The sequence below is a fragment of the Vidua macroura genome, chromosome 9, assembly GCF_024509145.1.
Source record: "Vidua macroura isolate BioBank_ID:100142 chromosome 9, ASM2450914v1, whole genome shotgun sequence".
Lineage (NCBI taxonomy): Eukaryota > Metazoa > Chordata > Aves > Passeriformes > Viduidae > Vidua > Vidua macroura.
Window position 1 is genome coordinate 8,923,291 of NC_071579.1, and position 14,661 is coordinate 8,937,951.

Sequence of the window (14,661 nt, forward strand, 5' to 3'; positions counted from 1 at the left end):
TTCATGAGTGCCTGGCTTTTGGCCAGTGTCAAACCACAACAACAGTTCAGACTCTTACCAGCAAATTTCTTAAACAAGCCAGCACCCATGTCACTCCTCAGAGGGGTGCAACAGAGAACGTTTTACCCTGTTACGCAAATCACACACACAGAGCAGAGATGTGAACCAAACCCTTCATGCTTTCACGTCCTCCATGGGTCCAATGGCAACACCAACTCATTTCCTGGAGGTCTCTTCCCACTGGTCTCTTGTGGCTTCCCGGAAGCCAAGAGCAGCTTTGTGCAGGGGGCTGGAGGACACAGCAGGGTGCAGAGCACCGGGGATGCCTGGTCCAAGCAGCTGTGTGTTTGTTTGCAGGAAGGACAAACACCAGCAGGCTGCCAGCACCGCTGTGAATTTCAAAGCCTCACGCGATTTAGCCAGGCACAGTTCAAACTTTCCGGTACACAGCTCTAATGAAGCAGATTAACAACTCCAAATTCTATCCCTTTGGCTGAACCACCTCTCTTCCCACAATCCAGCTCTGTACCCCAGCATTCAATACCGCTCCCATCGATGGGATCATCCTTTCAAAACACTTCATTCCCTCCCACTGCTTTCAAGTCAACTTTGACTTTTTTCTGGGTAATAGCAATAAAGAAAATCAGGACCTGTAGGACAGAAAGGCTGGAAGACAGGGTCCCTCCCACCCACCAGAGCAGCATGTTAATGTTCTAACATGCAGTTCACAAAAGAACATACCACAGCCCTGAAGTTACAAAACAGACTGAATGGCTGATATGAAGAAGGTGATAAATTCACAGACAAATTAACAAGGAGACATATTCAGTACAAGGTTTCACAACAGGAAGAACTGAGATTCCTACGAAATTTTTAACCTTTTCTACACAATAGTTAGTATCACTGTCCAGGCAGAGATCAGTGTCAGACCACAGCACTGTTCTAACTGCATATCCAAATCCTTGATAAATTAACCATTAATTTGCTGAGTAACTACAACAAAACTCAGAGCCAAGTGCACCACAAAACTAGCCCAGTGCCTTCCCTGACACAAGAGTTTTTGAAAGGCCTGTACCCAGCTGGTAACTGTGGTGCTCATGAGCTGCCAAAGCCACAGCTGCACCAAGCAATTTTCAACAGCATGGAGCTATGAATTATGAGCAAAATATGACTTACCATCACAAAACCATGTTACTGCCATGTTTTTGCTTGAACTTGCAGAAAATCAGAGCACAGAAAGGCAACAAACCTGGCTTTGGGAATCTTGTAATATTCTTTCCCAGGGCTACCCTTGTACTTTCAGAGCCATAGAAAAATGCATTTTCCTAGAGAGTTCTAAATGTATCATTGGATATCAAATTAAAGATCTCCTAAGAGTGCCTCTTGGATTATTTTTTTAATGAAATTATGTGCTCTGTACTCAAAAACTGGTGGCAGTGTGCCAGGGAATTGAGAGAACCAATGTGGGGTGCAAAGGAGAGCCCCAAGTTCATGATTCACAGCCTTTCCAGAATCCCCGAAAAAAGTCAGGGGCTTCCCAAAAGAGAAGTGGGCTTCTCCTGACACAGCTCCTATCTCTTACAAGGAACAGAAGTATAGGAAAATAAGGCTACAAGGAAATATGTGGCAGAGAAAATACATCTTAAGTTGCTAACAGTAAAAAAGGCCCTTACTTCCTAAAAGTGCTACAAAGCTTTTGGAAAAGCTCACCTCTGTATCATTACTTCCAAAATAATCTGTACTTTGTTCCATAAGGAAACAGGGTTTAGCTGCCCCAGGACTGTCCTGCTGACCTCCCTGCAATGTGGGCTGGCCCCGGGGAGGGAGGGTGTGAGAAAGGGGCAGAGCACACGGGGATGTGTGCAGAGTCACTCTGCTTAGAAAGCACAAGGGCAGTGACTCGTGTAATGCCGGGCATTTGATCAGTAAACCCATGCCTGCAGAGCACGGATGGAGGGCACAAAAGAGCCCAGCAACCCTCCCAGCTCCACCTGCCACCCCAGAAGAACAAGGCAGGGAGGGCAAGTAGGGCAAAAATTAAGTTTCATATTGCACAATGATAGTGGGCTGTCGCTTTAATCAGAGTTCACATTTTGCTCTGGCAGTGGCACCAGCTCTGCAGCAGCTGCCCCATCCCTGCAGCCCCAACTCTCCTTACTCCAAGCTTTCAATAACTTCTTCACAACCCTGCTGGGAAGCAACAGACACAAACATTTGTTTTTATGACCAAAAAAAAATGGCTTTAATTGAGGAAAACATGTAACAGCCCTTTGATGAGGGGCTCCCATCCCCGCCCAGTCCCTAACACGTGCAAGATGAGAAACTATGGAATTCTGAGCATTTATGGATTTTGAACTTGCACTCTATTTCTCAGTCTAACCAAAATGAAACCACCAGCACCTTGTCTATACACATGCATAAAGCAGTGAGTGTAAAAGGGCAGCAGCAATGCTACCCAGGCAGGCCAAGGCTGCTGCCAGGACTAGAACTATGGGAAATCTCAGCTAAAAAACCTCATCCCAGGAAGGGAGTTGCCTTCCCAATCTGCCCAGGGACATCTCAGCACCAGGAAAACAGGAGTGGGAAGGAGGGGAAACCCAGGAAGACTGCAAGGAGCTTCAGGAAGGAGAAAAAAAGAAAGGGGACAGTAAACAGATCTGCAAGCTTTGAGCAACCACAGACTTCATCAACAGCTTCTTAACAAGTTCATCAAGTAGATTCAGTGTTGAGAAATCCCTTGTCCAATGTTTCTCCAGCGAGGACAGCAGGAACGGAAGGCAGCCAGCGAAAGCAGAGGAAGCAGCAGCTGGAAGGGAAGCATCAGCTGCTGTCACAGTAAAAGGAGGTTGTAGGCCAAGCCCAGCACCTAGACAGCCACAGCCAGGAGCAGGACAGAGGGAGACACATTGGATCCTCATAAATAACCCATGTTTTTGCAGAAGCTGAAAAGCAAGGGCAGCCTGACCAGGGCTGCTCCCCAGGGACCAGGCCTGCAAACTGCTGGGAAGAAAATCCCATTGCAATATCCCACCAGATGGGAGCATGCGAAGGACTGCAGATGAAGGGATTATAAATAATCATTGTAATCAGAGCTGACCCAGGACAAGAACATTTTCTTTTCTCTCAGTCAAACAGTCCCACACAAAACTGACATCAAGAAGCATTTTGATGGTACTTTTTCCAGAAGGGACTGATTTTTCATTCCACTAATCTCAATAAGAGATACACCCAAAACAAACTGAGCCTTTCAAAGTACATGACTTATACTGTATTTACAAGGTTGTGGAGTATAAGAAGGCACTAAGAAAACGGTCCCTTTATCCCTCTTGAAGAGGTTCCGTGCAACCATTTCCTTAAAAAGACTCCAAGACACATTATCTTTTAATTCAAAGATAAGAAAGATTCACCTTCCTGAAATAAAGTATACAGGGAAGGGAAAAGTTCTTAAAAAATTAAAAAACAACCTGTTAAGCAGCCCTGATATTTCCCCCCCACCAAAATAAACCAAACTGGACCAGGTGCAATATGCTGCACAAGCAGCTGCTCACTGTGGTAGGAACAAGGTCTTTTTTGATGCCAAGTAGGTTGAGCTATAAAGCATACTTTGAAAAAAAAAAAATTGTAAGAAGAAAGCAGAGTGCTCAGAGCTGGGCTGGTGCCAAGCTCCACAGTGCTCCCTCAGCCTTGGAGCACCAAAAGGAATGAACATTTCAGGCAACTCACTGGGAAACCAAGGGATACCATGTTCAGCCAGCCACTGCCCACTTGAACACACATGTAATGAACAATCTCTGTTATCAAGCAGGTTTTAATATTTGATAGGTTTAAGGGGGTTTGGGATGTGATCTTTCCATTACAGAGGGTTAAGAGCAATGGAAGGGTCAGGTCTGCCTGCTTTCCACTTCAGGCCTGGTGCCACTCCATTTAACTCTGGTTCTGCACCCTCGCCTTCCCACAGGAGCATCCCAAACCCCTGAGGATGAAATAGCCATTTACCTTGTCCTCCTGTAAAACACAGGACCTGCTACAAAGCCAAGACAGATAAACAGTTCTCCAAGCACAAAGTCTGTAGCAGAAATGAGAACATTGCAGAAAGCTGAGCCAAGAACCCACAAACCCTGGGTCTTTTCAAGTTCTCAATATACCATCTCTACAAACATCTTAAGTCTTCCCCTTCCCCCACAAAAACACCAAATCCACAAACAACTGTACAAATAAGGCCTCAAGCCCCCTGGAAATGCACCTCCCATGTACAAGATAGTACTAGTTTATCTACCAAAGGAGAAAAAAAAAGAATAAAATAAAAGTCCAATAATAGTTTTTGGACAGTTTTTGGAAAATATTTCTAGAAGAGGAAAATTTTTAATTCTCCATTGCTGAACACAGCTGTGTTGTGTCAGAACTGCAGGCATGATTACCACTGGAAACAGCTCTTTGATGACTATCACACTGGAATATCTAAAACAAGTAGAAGCATGGAAACAAAAAGTGCTTTGCCACCCAGTTTCAAATAGAATGCTGAAGACCACTGAATAATATATGAGGGGGTTGGTGGGAATTTGGGTATTTTTTTGCTGAAAGATCTCTCAAATAGGGTTGGGCTGGTAGAAAGGAAGACTGAGGCTTTCTTTAAATTTGAATTAAATTACCTTATTATTTCAGATCATCTTACAGTTGATGAGTTTTCACCATTTTCCAAGCTTCTACATGAGAATAATTCCTAGAAATTATGTTTTACCTCAAAAGTACCTGAAAGCCCACCAAGGCTGCCAGCAGCTTGTACCTTTGGTCTGGCAAGCTACAAAAGGCAGCTTCTCCTCTCAGTATTCCTGGTCCTGTTTGACAACTGCACATGTCTACTAGCAGCAGCTCTCTGATCTCTTGGAGCAGCTGGTTTGTTAGCAGCTGTCCTGAAACTCTCATCAATGCTGATGTGACAACCAACATCACCAGCACACTGCTAAAAACCCAACGTTAATCATGGAATGCTGTGGACAATGAGAGCAATCCCCAGCACACCCTTAGGATAATCTCTTAGCCATTTCCAAATTTTACAAAGAGTTTCAAACACAGCTAGTGATGTCCTCAACACAAGCAGCCACATTCATCCCTGACTTAAAGGCTGTAAAGCTTTGAGACACATGGGGCTTTGATGTATCTGGGGGAGAAAACATCTTCCTTTCTGTGTAGTGGGACAACAGACCCAGCAAGATTTGTGCAATTCATTATGAAACTATGAAACTCGTGTTATTTTCTGATCAAAGCACACCGTGGTAGCCACCAATAAGCAAGATCTCATGGTTAAGAGATGTGTAATAGCAGCCTAGAATGGTTCTTTGCATGCCAGAGCTTATGTGGGGGCAGCAGCCCAGGGTGAGTTTCCAAGGGTTATTACAGACCAGGGATGGTGACTTAAGATGTGATGTTTAACATGCTAGATCCCATATCCCAGTTAACTCACGGGAAGAACATGCAGCCAGAGGGAAAAATCACTCAGCATGGCCTCACCAGTGGCAGTGAGCATTGAATTAGGGCCCCAGGACACAAGCAGGAGGTCTTAGACAGACAAAGATGGTAAGCATAATGCTCACAGCCCTTCTTATGGTGAACCCAAGATCCAAGTTTCCCATCCCATCCATCTACACTGGAAATTCTTTTCTCTAAGTGTTGTTTGCAGAGCAATCCCGTTTTTCATTTCCGTGGGAAGCGGCAGCCTGGGATTTTCACTTGCAGACTCAGAGAGGCTGCAAGAGCCTCTCAAAGCCTCAGGCTACAAGAGAAACGGTACCTAATAAGCCAGAAGCTTTTCAGCACTCTAACAATTCTGAGCAGCAAACTGTTTTGAAGGTTTAAACCTACAAAAGGAACTGTCTGAGTGTGTGAAAACCTGTGACTATTTCTTCTACCAACTCAGGACAAGCACCACAAATAGCAGCTGGTTTTGCAGCAAAATGCCACACAGTTCCAGCTCTTTCCACCCCCCAAAGTAAGTGCTCTGCCATGTATAGTATTCCCAAAGGCATTGTGCAGCATCAGCATCCTGAGACAGAGCAGGAGAAAAACTTGGGGAATTTGAAGAGTATGCAGGAAGTGATACCTTTATATAACTGCACTGAATAACTGCTGGCCACTAAAAGCCCTGATCTCTTCAGTACTCGTGTTGAAACCTGCAAAATGTAAATCAAGCCTTTGCGAGACCAACTAAAATAGTGTCTCCCCGAGGGCTCCGCAAATACCACGGCAAAGCCCAGGCTCCCAACACGCCCTGAACACCGGCCTTGGAGCTGGAAATGCCCTCCCAACGCCTTAATTACCACTTTTTAAATTGCAGCTACACTAAGCAAAGCTTCACGTGCATACACCCTGCTTGCTTGCACTTGGTTTTACCACGGTGGTTCCCTAAGGAAAGCAGCAAACCACAGGCTCATAAAGTTTTAATGGGATAACTGGCAAACTGAGGGCATCACTGCACTTAGTAAAACAGAGCAACTGCATCCCAGTGCTATAAACTATCTATTTGATTTAAGTCACATTTTAAAGTTCTCCCTTCTGCAAAAAAAACCCCACTGGTTTTCTGTACTCAAAAAGACCTCGTCTGCTAAAAACAACAGGCAAATCAGGCCAGGCCTGAGCACAAGAACTGGCAACTCGCCTGGGTTTCCTTGTAAATGCCTTCAAATGGCAGTCATGCCTCAAACCATGCTTTGCCGGCAAAGTATATATAACCAAGCATCATCGCTCTCCTCAGAGCCAAATAAAGGACTGAGAAAAGGGTAGAAAAGGGGGAGGTGAAGGAGACGGGTAATTCATATCTTTAGCAACCAACAGCTTTCACAAGTTTTTCTTTATATATATAAGACACCATTCAGCTTGGTGACATAAGTTTCCAGGCTGGTCTATAGTAAGCATTTCAGGAGCCAACATGTTTTTAACCAAGGCAACCAGCAATTTCATTTTTCTTCTTGAAAGGCAGCCTACCAGAGGGCTGCTTCCAGCAGCAAACAATCTCCTCCTCTGGAGGCAATGACAGAAGAGGATGGAATTGATCTTTTCTGCCTTCCAGATAGTCCTGAATTCATAGCTGAGACCACAAGCATCATCAGTCAAGCACATCTGGACCCATCCCTGCTGAGATGCAGTGGACAGTCACCTGCCCCAGGAACTGGACTGCTCTGAGCTCACAGGCTGCTGATAAAAGCACAGCTGCTCACACTGGAGATGGAGTCACCCCACCATGGAACAGCCACCAGCATGCTGAGGAGGCTTCCTCTTAGTCTGAGGAACAAAACACCAGGGTAGTCACAAATCACAATAGCTGAAATCAAGCAAATCTGGCCAGAAAGTAAAAGTGGTGGGGAAAAATGAGAGGTGGCTCTAGCAGAGCTGGTTGGGAAGGGAACACAAAGGTATATGTAGAAGTGGATAAAAAAAACAGTGTAGAAACAACAGAAAGCACACAGAAATAAGAGCTGCAGAAGGAAAGAGTGAGAATCTGCTCTGAAAAATGGTATGACATCTGATAAAACACAAACCTTTGCCCCAACAAGAGCACCCAGTACCAAAAATACTCCATGTACCTCCATGCTGTCTCTTTTCCCCTTCTTCCAGTGTTCAAGGGAGCATCTTCAACACACGGTGTTGTTTCTGTGTGTCAGGAGTCTACAGCAATGCTGTGCTCAAGCACATGCATACACAGCACTGGGGAGATGCCAGAACTACCCCAGTGCTCCCAGGACAAGCAAACAGCACTGACAGTAAAAATAACGTGACACCCTGGCTTCAAAAACAGAGCAGACAACGCACTGTAAGGCCTTGGCTTCCATCTTCTATTTGAAAGCTGGCACCACTGCCTCAAAGTTCCTTTTTTTGGGAATATATGGGAACAGAGTGGGAGAGCAGTAAGGAAAAAAAAAAAAAGACTGGCTGGGTCAAGTCTAAATAAGTAATAAATTCTGAGGAAATGGAAAATAGGGAAGCCAAGGGATAGTTTTAAGAAATGTGGAAGAAAGGACACGGCAATGCTCTCCCCTCCTCTCACTCACTAACCTAATTATCCAGACACCACCCTGTGAACAGGTTCAGCTCCTCCTTCTCCCAAAATACAGCTGCAAATTCATGTCTCCAGGCCTCTTACTTACTCTTACTTAGGGGGTCTTAATACCCTCTCATACAAAGAGAAATAGCCTTTATAACTCCAGATGTTCCTGGTGCAGGGAGTGGTAATTACCCCAATTCCCCTCTCCTCAGGGAGCACCCTAACTTCTGGACACAGATGTCATCTCCAAACACCCCCAAGATCTGAGCCTTTAACTCACTAGTAGTGATCTGTGCTGTATTTTTCTGTATCAGGCTTTGTGCTGGCACCTAGTCCCAAAACCAAAGGGTTTTAAACTTGTTTTTAACTGCACATTGTAAGGAGATTCAAAGAAATTCACATGTTGGCAACAGACCTGCAGTTCTTGCTGACCTTTTGCAGGCCCCTCTGAAATGTTAATGCTGTTCTACATGGACTGAACATCACTGGATGTTAATCAAGACATCTCAAACTGCCAAAAAACTCAGCACAGGGCAGCATGTACATTAAACCTAGAGTCAATGCAGCTGGTCCTGACCAGGTGCAAAACAGCATTAACCATTCAGGACACCAACATTTTCAGAAATTAAGGCAATTGCAGCATCAAATAAGGATACGGGTCTGAGCACACAGCTTAATCCTCAAAGACCAGGCAGAACTAACTGCATGAAAGAGCTTTGTGCCCCAGAATGCCTTTATGTCCTGTCGAGTGCATAAATTCTTGTCAAGCTCTTTGCCTCTTAGTGATGTCAATAATTAAGTGTCCCACAGACCGCAGTGCCTGCAGGCACATAGAACCCAAAAGCAGGACCCAGCAGCTCACTCAAAGATGGTTTTAAGGTCTCACAAAAGTAGGGAAGAGCAATGATGCAGAGATGTTTGGGGCATTTTAGGCTAAAAAGGCACTGTCAGTACTCAACAGCTCTTCAACCTGCCACAAACTCAGCAACGCAGAGAATCACACAGCAGGTGTGCAGAGAGATAAATGCTTTGCTGCTGTCATCTTAAAACCAACTTCACCACCACTATGCCCACAACAAGCTTCTGATTCTTAAAAGGCTTTATACTAAAAATACCCCACCCAAAAACCTAACTAGGAAAAATCAGACCAAAAAAAACCCCTCAAATTTATCAAAGTCGGTCAAGCAGCTTGTGCTTTAAAGTTGTACTCTACTCAAAAAACATGGCAAAGCAAATTCCCAAAGCTCCAAGAGCCTGCAAACAAACCTGGAACACAAATGAAAGTGCTGCAGTGCTACAGTATTTTGAAGATGCAGATGTTTTCAGAAAAATGTGTGCATTTCTTCAAAGCCCAGGACACAGAACACTGCTCCCAGTACTGTTTTACAAGAACACCCATATATATATGGTTACACAAAACCGAGGACAGCAGGATTACAGATGGGTCTGTAAGTCGTGCCTTGATAATGATAATTACAATGTCTGTTATTAAAAAAGAAGTTGAGATCAAATCTTTGCTTTCCAGGAGTTTTGGAAAAAAAATTCCTAATGTACAAAGAAAAGAAAATAAAGAGGGACTATTAGATAAGCTTATGTAGTATATTTATGTTGAAGCTCCAAATACAAGGAAACACTTTAGGGCAGAGAGGCTTCTGGGGCACATGGATGTGCTCATCAGGTGACCCCTGGTACAGGACTCAGTGCCATCAACTACATCTCACCAATGCAGGTGCAAGCTCTCACAAGATCCAGCTCTACAAGCCCTAACACCATTTTCCCCCTGAATTAGACTGTTATTGATACTAAACGCTCAACAGCTGCTCTTGATTAGAAGCTGTGAATGGCTGCAGTGGGGCTTTCTTTAATATTTACTTGATTTAATGACATGAGGATAATAAGTTGTGGTTTCAACTTTCTCTTGGCTGGTTTGTCTTCCAGTTCTTAAATTATTACCCTTCCTCCATGTCATGATAGCTTGAATAACTGAATGAACAGAAAAGAAAAGCTTGTCCACAAACCAAAGTGAAAGCTAAAATACTTTATCCCAAAGAAACCTCTGGAATTGACAACCAATCAGAAAATTCACCTTCTTTTTCTGACTGGCTGTTAGAGTTCAGCAGCTGTTGACACGCCTAACACACGCCTAAGCACCCAGCAATTAAAGGACAATGCTGCCCCGGGGGTAAGAGGATACACAGCAGATGTGCCCTTGCATGTGATTTCCCACAGTGCCCACTTTTCAAACCAACATCTCCCACCTGCATCCTGAGCTCGGCTGCATTGGGTTACCAGTTGGACTTGATCTTAAAGGTCTTTTCACAGAATCATACAATGGCTTGAGTTGAAAGGGACTTTAGGCTCATCTCATTCCACTCCCTGCCATGGGCAGGGACACCCTGCACTAGACCGGGTCGCTCCAAGACCCATCCAGCCTGGCCTTGGACACTTCCAGGGATGGGGCATCCACAGCTTCTCTGTGCCAGTACCTCACCACCCTCACAGGGAACAATTTCTTTCTACTATTTTTCCAACCTAAAAATGGCTCTATGATCCCTGGTGCAAGGGGTGGGACATGATCACTCCAACATGCTCCACATCCAGTTGCCTGTGGCAGCATGGCCTCTCCTCTCACAAACCAACAGCACCTCCAATGCATACTGCAGTGGAGCAACCCGTGCAATATTCACTGGAAAATGCTGAAAATCAAGTTTACCAAGCACTGTTGAGCAGATGAGAGTAAGCTATCAGTTGAGGGGTGAAGAACCAACGCAGGGCCAGACCTCTGGCTGAGGGCATCCCAACACAACCATGGGGTGCAGCCAGCACTCTTTTAGACCTGGTGAACGTGGCTGAGGACCTGCAGAGCAGGGATTCGATGACACGCGCTGAACACCGGACCACCCAGGGCCTGGTTATTGGCACTCACCCAGGCAGGGCCCCGGCAGTGCCCGGTGTGCAGGTGGCCTTTCAGCACTGAACCACAGAATGGGGCAGGTTGGAAGGGACCACAGCGGGTCACCAGGTCCCACCTCTCTGCTCAAGCAGGGTCAATCCCAGAGCACATGGCACAGGATTGTGTCCCAACAGGTCTGGAATACCTCCAAGTAAGAGACTGCACAGCCTCTCTGGTCTCTGTTCCAGTGCTTGGTCACTGCACAGGAAAGAAGTTCTTCGTCATGTTCAGGTGGAACTTCTTGGGCATCCATTTCTGCCCATGGTCTCTTGTCCCATTGCTGGGTCCCAGGGAGCAGTATGCTGTGTCCCGCCTCTGAGCCCTCCCTGCAGACAGGGATAGACTCCTCTCAGCCATCTCCTCTCTAAGCTGAACACTCCCACCTCGTGAGAGAGATGCTCGAGTCCCTCCATCATCTCCACAGCCTCTGCTAGACCTGCTCCAGGTCCTAAGGAGCCCAGACCTGGATGTGCATTCCAGATGTGCCTCACTAGGTCTGAGGAGACAGAGGCGGGATCCGCCCTGGAAGAGCCGCCTGTGTCGGTCCTAACGCACCCGGGGACACCACCGCGCACAGGGCACGCTCGTGGACAGCTCGTTGTCCACCAGGACTCCCAGCTCTTCTTCGCAGAGCTGCTCTCCAGCAGGTCACCCGCAGCCTGCGCTGGTGCCCAGGCTAACTCTTCCCCGGTGCCCTCGCCCCCTCCCCGCTCCCCGTCCTTACCCAGGTGCAGGGTGAGGTTGACGGCGGTGGGGTGCTGCACGCCGGCCAGCATGGTGCGGCTCTGCCACCAGGTCGCGTCGGCCGGACTGTTGTAGTCGGTGAGGAAGGCGGCGCCATGGCTCAGGTGCGGCTGGGCGGCGTCGCAGAGGTGGCAGGACTGGGTGACGCCGGTGACCCCGGTCTGCACGCAGTACTCCTCCGCCGGCGTCCCGCACGTGTGCGTGGCCAGCACCGTAGCGTTGAACGCCGCGTTCACGAACTCGGGCATGCAGCGCTGCGCCCGCCCGCTCCGCTCCTCGGCGCACTCGTCCATGGCACCGCCGCACCGCGCGGGCACCCACAGCCACAGCACCCACAGCCACAGCGCCCAGCGCTCGCCGCCACCGCCCCCCATGGCGGGGCTGCGGGAGCCAGCGGGGGCACGGAGGGGGGTCGCTCGCTCGCTCGCCGGGTGCCACCGCTCCGCGCCGGCCGCGGGCTGAGACGGGCGAGGCCCGGCGGGGCGAGGCGAGGCGGGGCGGGGCGGGCGCGGAGCAGGCCGGGAGCGGAGTCCCGCAGCGCAGCAGGGCCGGAGCTGCCCCCGCCTCGCGGAATGTGCCGGCTTAAAGCGGCGATGGCGGCTGTGGGCCCGCTCCGACAGCAGCGGGAGGGTTCTTGCCCTCGCCCTCACCGCAGCGCGGAATGAGTGACCACGGCAGAGCGCCGGGCTGCGCCTTTTACACAATCACAGAATCGCTCAGGTTGGAAAACACCTCCAGGATCATCGAGTGCAACCTTTCACCGATCCCTGCCTTGTCAACCAGACCACAGCCGTGAATGCCACATCCATGCTACTTGGACACCTCCAGAGACGGGAACTCCAACACCTCCCTAGGCAGCCTCTTCCACCGTCTAATCACCCTTTCTATGAAGAAATTCTCTCTAATGTTCAACCTGAACCTCCCCTGCTCAGCTTAGGACTATGTCCTCTTGTCCTGTCACTTGTGTACTGGGACAAGATGCCGACCCCCACCCGGCCGTCCCCTCCTGTCAGGAGTTGTGCGGAGCCACAAGGTCCCCCCGAGCCTCCTTTTCTCCAGGCTGAGCCCCACCACCTCCCTGAACTGCTCCTGGTGCCCCAGACCCTTCCCCAGCTCTGCTCCCTTCTTTGGACTCACTCCAGCCCCTCAGTGTCCTTCCTGAACTGAGGGGCCCAAGAGTAGACACAGCTCTCACGGTACCTCAGCAGTGCCGTGTGTAGGGGAGGAATCACTTCCCTGGTTCTGCTGGTCACACTGGTTCTCATTCCAGGTGCCACTGCCCGCCTTGCCCACCTAGGCACGCACTGTCTCATGTTCAGCAGCTGTCGACCACCACCACCAGGTCCTTTTTTCATTTAAATGCTTTTCATAGGGAAAAAAAGAGTTTCTTGAGAAATGCGAGAAAAACGGTTGTGGGTTCCCAGCTAAGCTATGCCAAACCTGGATGGTTTGTGCCACCAAAGGACATGATCCTAAGCCACCCACCTCACCTACTGTAATTTTTAATGAACTTTTGGTTATTTCCCTACCATAACCCAGATCTCTCTGTTGCTTAGAGGCATCAGCTCTGTCAGATTTGGCCATAGACTGCATTACTGTTTTTAGCTATCCTAAGATCTCGCCGCAACTTTTCAGGTTGAGGAACTGTGTAAAGATTGTGTAAAATCCAGAAATCACGTAAAGCCAAAATGTCTCTGCCCATGGCAGGAAGTTAGACTTGATGACCCTTAAAAGGCCTCTTCCAACCCAAGCCATTCTGTGAATCTATAAAACTGCTTTTACAGGAGAAAGTCCCTCCAGAAGCCTTCTCAGTAAACAGGAAACTACTCCTTGAGAAAAAATTGATAGGGGAGTCAAGGAAAGGCCTTGTAAACTTGGTTATATCCCAAGAAAGCCTGAATGCAGCCCATGGCTGAAAGAACTGAAAAAAATACAGTCTGTTCTGGGAAAAAATGCACATTGTTGTTTTAAAGTAAACACATGTATCCTACAGAAGTCCTTGCATTAAGAGCCTGAGCCGGACTGTTCACAAGGTCTGCACAGCACACAGTGGTCAGCACGCCTGGAAATTATCCTGCTGCTGGGAGATACTGCTTTCACATGTGTGGCTGTTCTTACACATCAGTGTGGTGACTCCTCTTTCTGCCTCCCCACAGAGCCGTGGTGAGAATGTCTGCGCTGAGGGCTCCCCTGGCACCCCAGCACCCGCAGAAGGGACGCAGGGCAGCACAGAGTCGCCGCTGCCTCGCTATTGTTCACGCTGGGATGACACATCTCCAGTGGAAAGTTGGATTTCCGCTGCTTCCCCCACTTTTCCTCCTTTTCTGAAAACAAGCCGTCTGTTGTGAAAGCAGTGCTGAGCTGATGCCATCAGGGCAGAAGCTCTGAAAACAACGTGCTGATGGAGCTCCTCAGGTTCAGCAACAGCCTGGCTGGTGCCTGCAGCTGAGGGTGGACACAGAGGACAGGCAACAAGGAAGGCACATGGAACAGCAGATGTGAAGAAGGGAAGGATTAGGATAGAGGTGAGAAGGGGGCAGGGACTCCAAGCAGGATCAAAGGGTGTTGCCACAAATCCCTATCAGTGATGCAATGATCTGTCCATATGCGGAAGGTTCCCATAGATAAAGGAAAAAATTCAGCATCACACAACATTCTTGGGTTTAAAGATAGTCAGTCTTAGTACCTAAACCAAATAACTTGAGTTTTTTAACTATTTGGTTTCCAACATTTTAAAGTACCTATATAGGACCATGCTCCACAGTTTATTTGAAGTCCTCCCTGACATTTTAATGGTACTGATATAAATCTTCACAAAGAGATATTTGCTGATATTTACTATTTGACATCAAAATCCAGTTCATGCTTTTAATGCAATTTCACCTTAAAACACTCTGACAGATCAAGTGATGCAGTTATATATCATTCA

The 14,661-nt window shown here is 47.7% G+C and overlaps 1 protein-coding gene and 1 long non-coding RNA gene across 2 annotated transcripts in view; both read right to left on the reverse strand.

Moving 5' to 3' along the window:
• The window catches only part of LAMC1 (laminin subunit gamma 1), a 67,126-nt gene extending 54,912 nt beyond the window's left edge, over positions 1-12,214 (reverse strand). The window contains exon 1 of the mRNA XM_053984651.1: positions 11,713-12,214. Coding sequence (XP_053840626.1) covers positions 11,713-12,106 — 394 coding nt within the window. The 5' untranslated portion in view covers positions 12,107-12,214. The remainder of the gene's footprint in view (positions 1-11,712) is intronic.
• LOC128811226 (uncharacterized) lies at positions 2,061-4,062 on the reverse strand. Its single transcript, XR_008438269.1, has 2 exons — positions 3,997-4,062; positions 2,061-2,190 (listed from the first exon to the last, which is right to left on the reverse strand). It is a non-coding gene; the product is annotated as an uncharacterized LOC128811226 (long non-coding RNA).
• Positions 12,215-14,661: the final 2,447 nt, after the last annotated feature.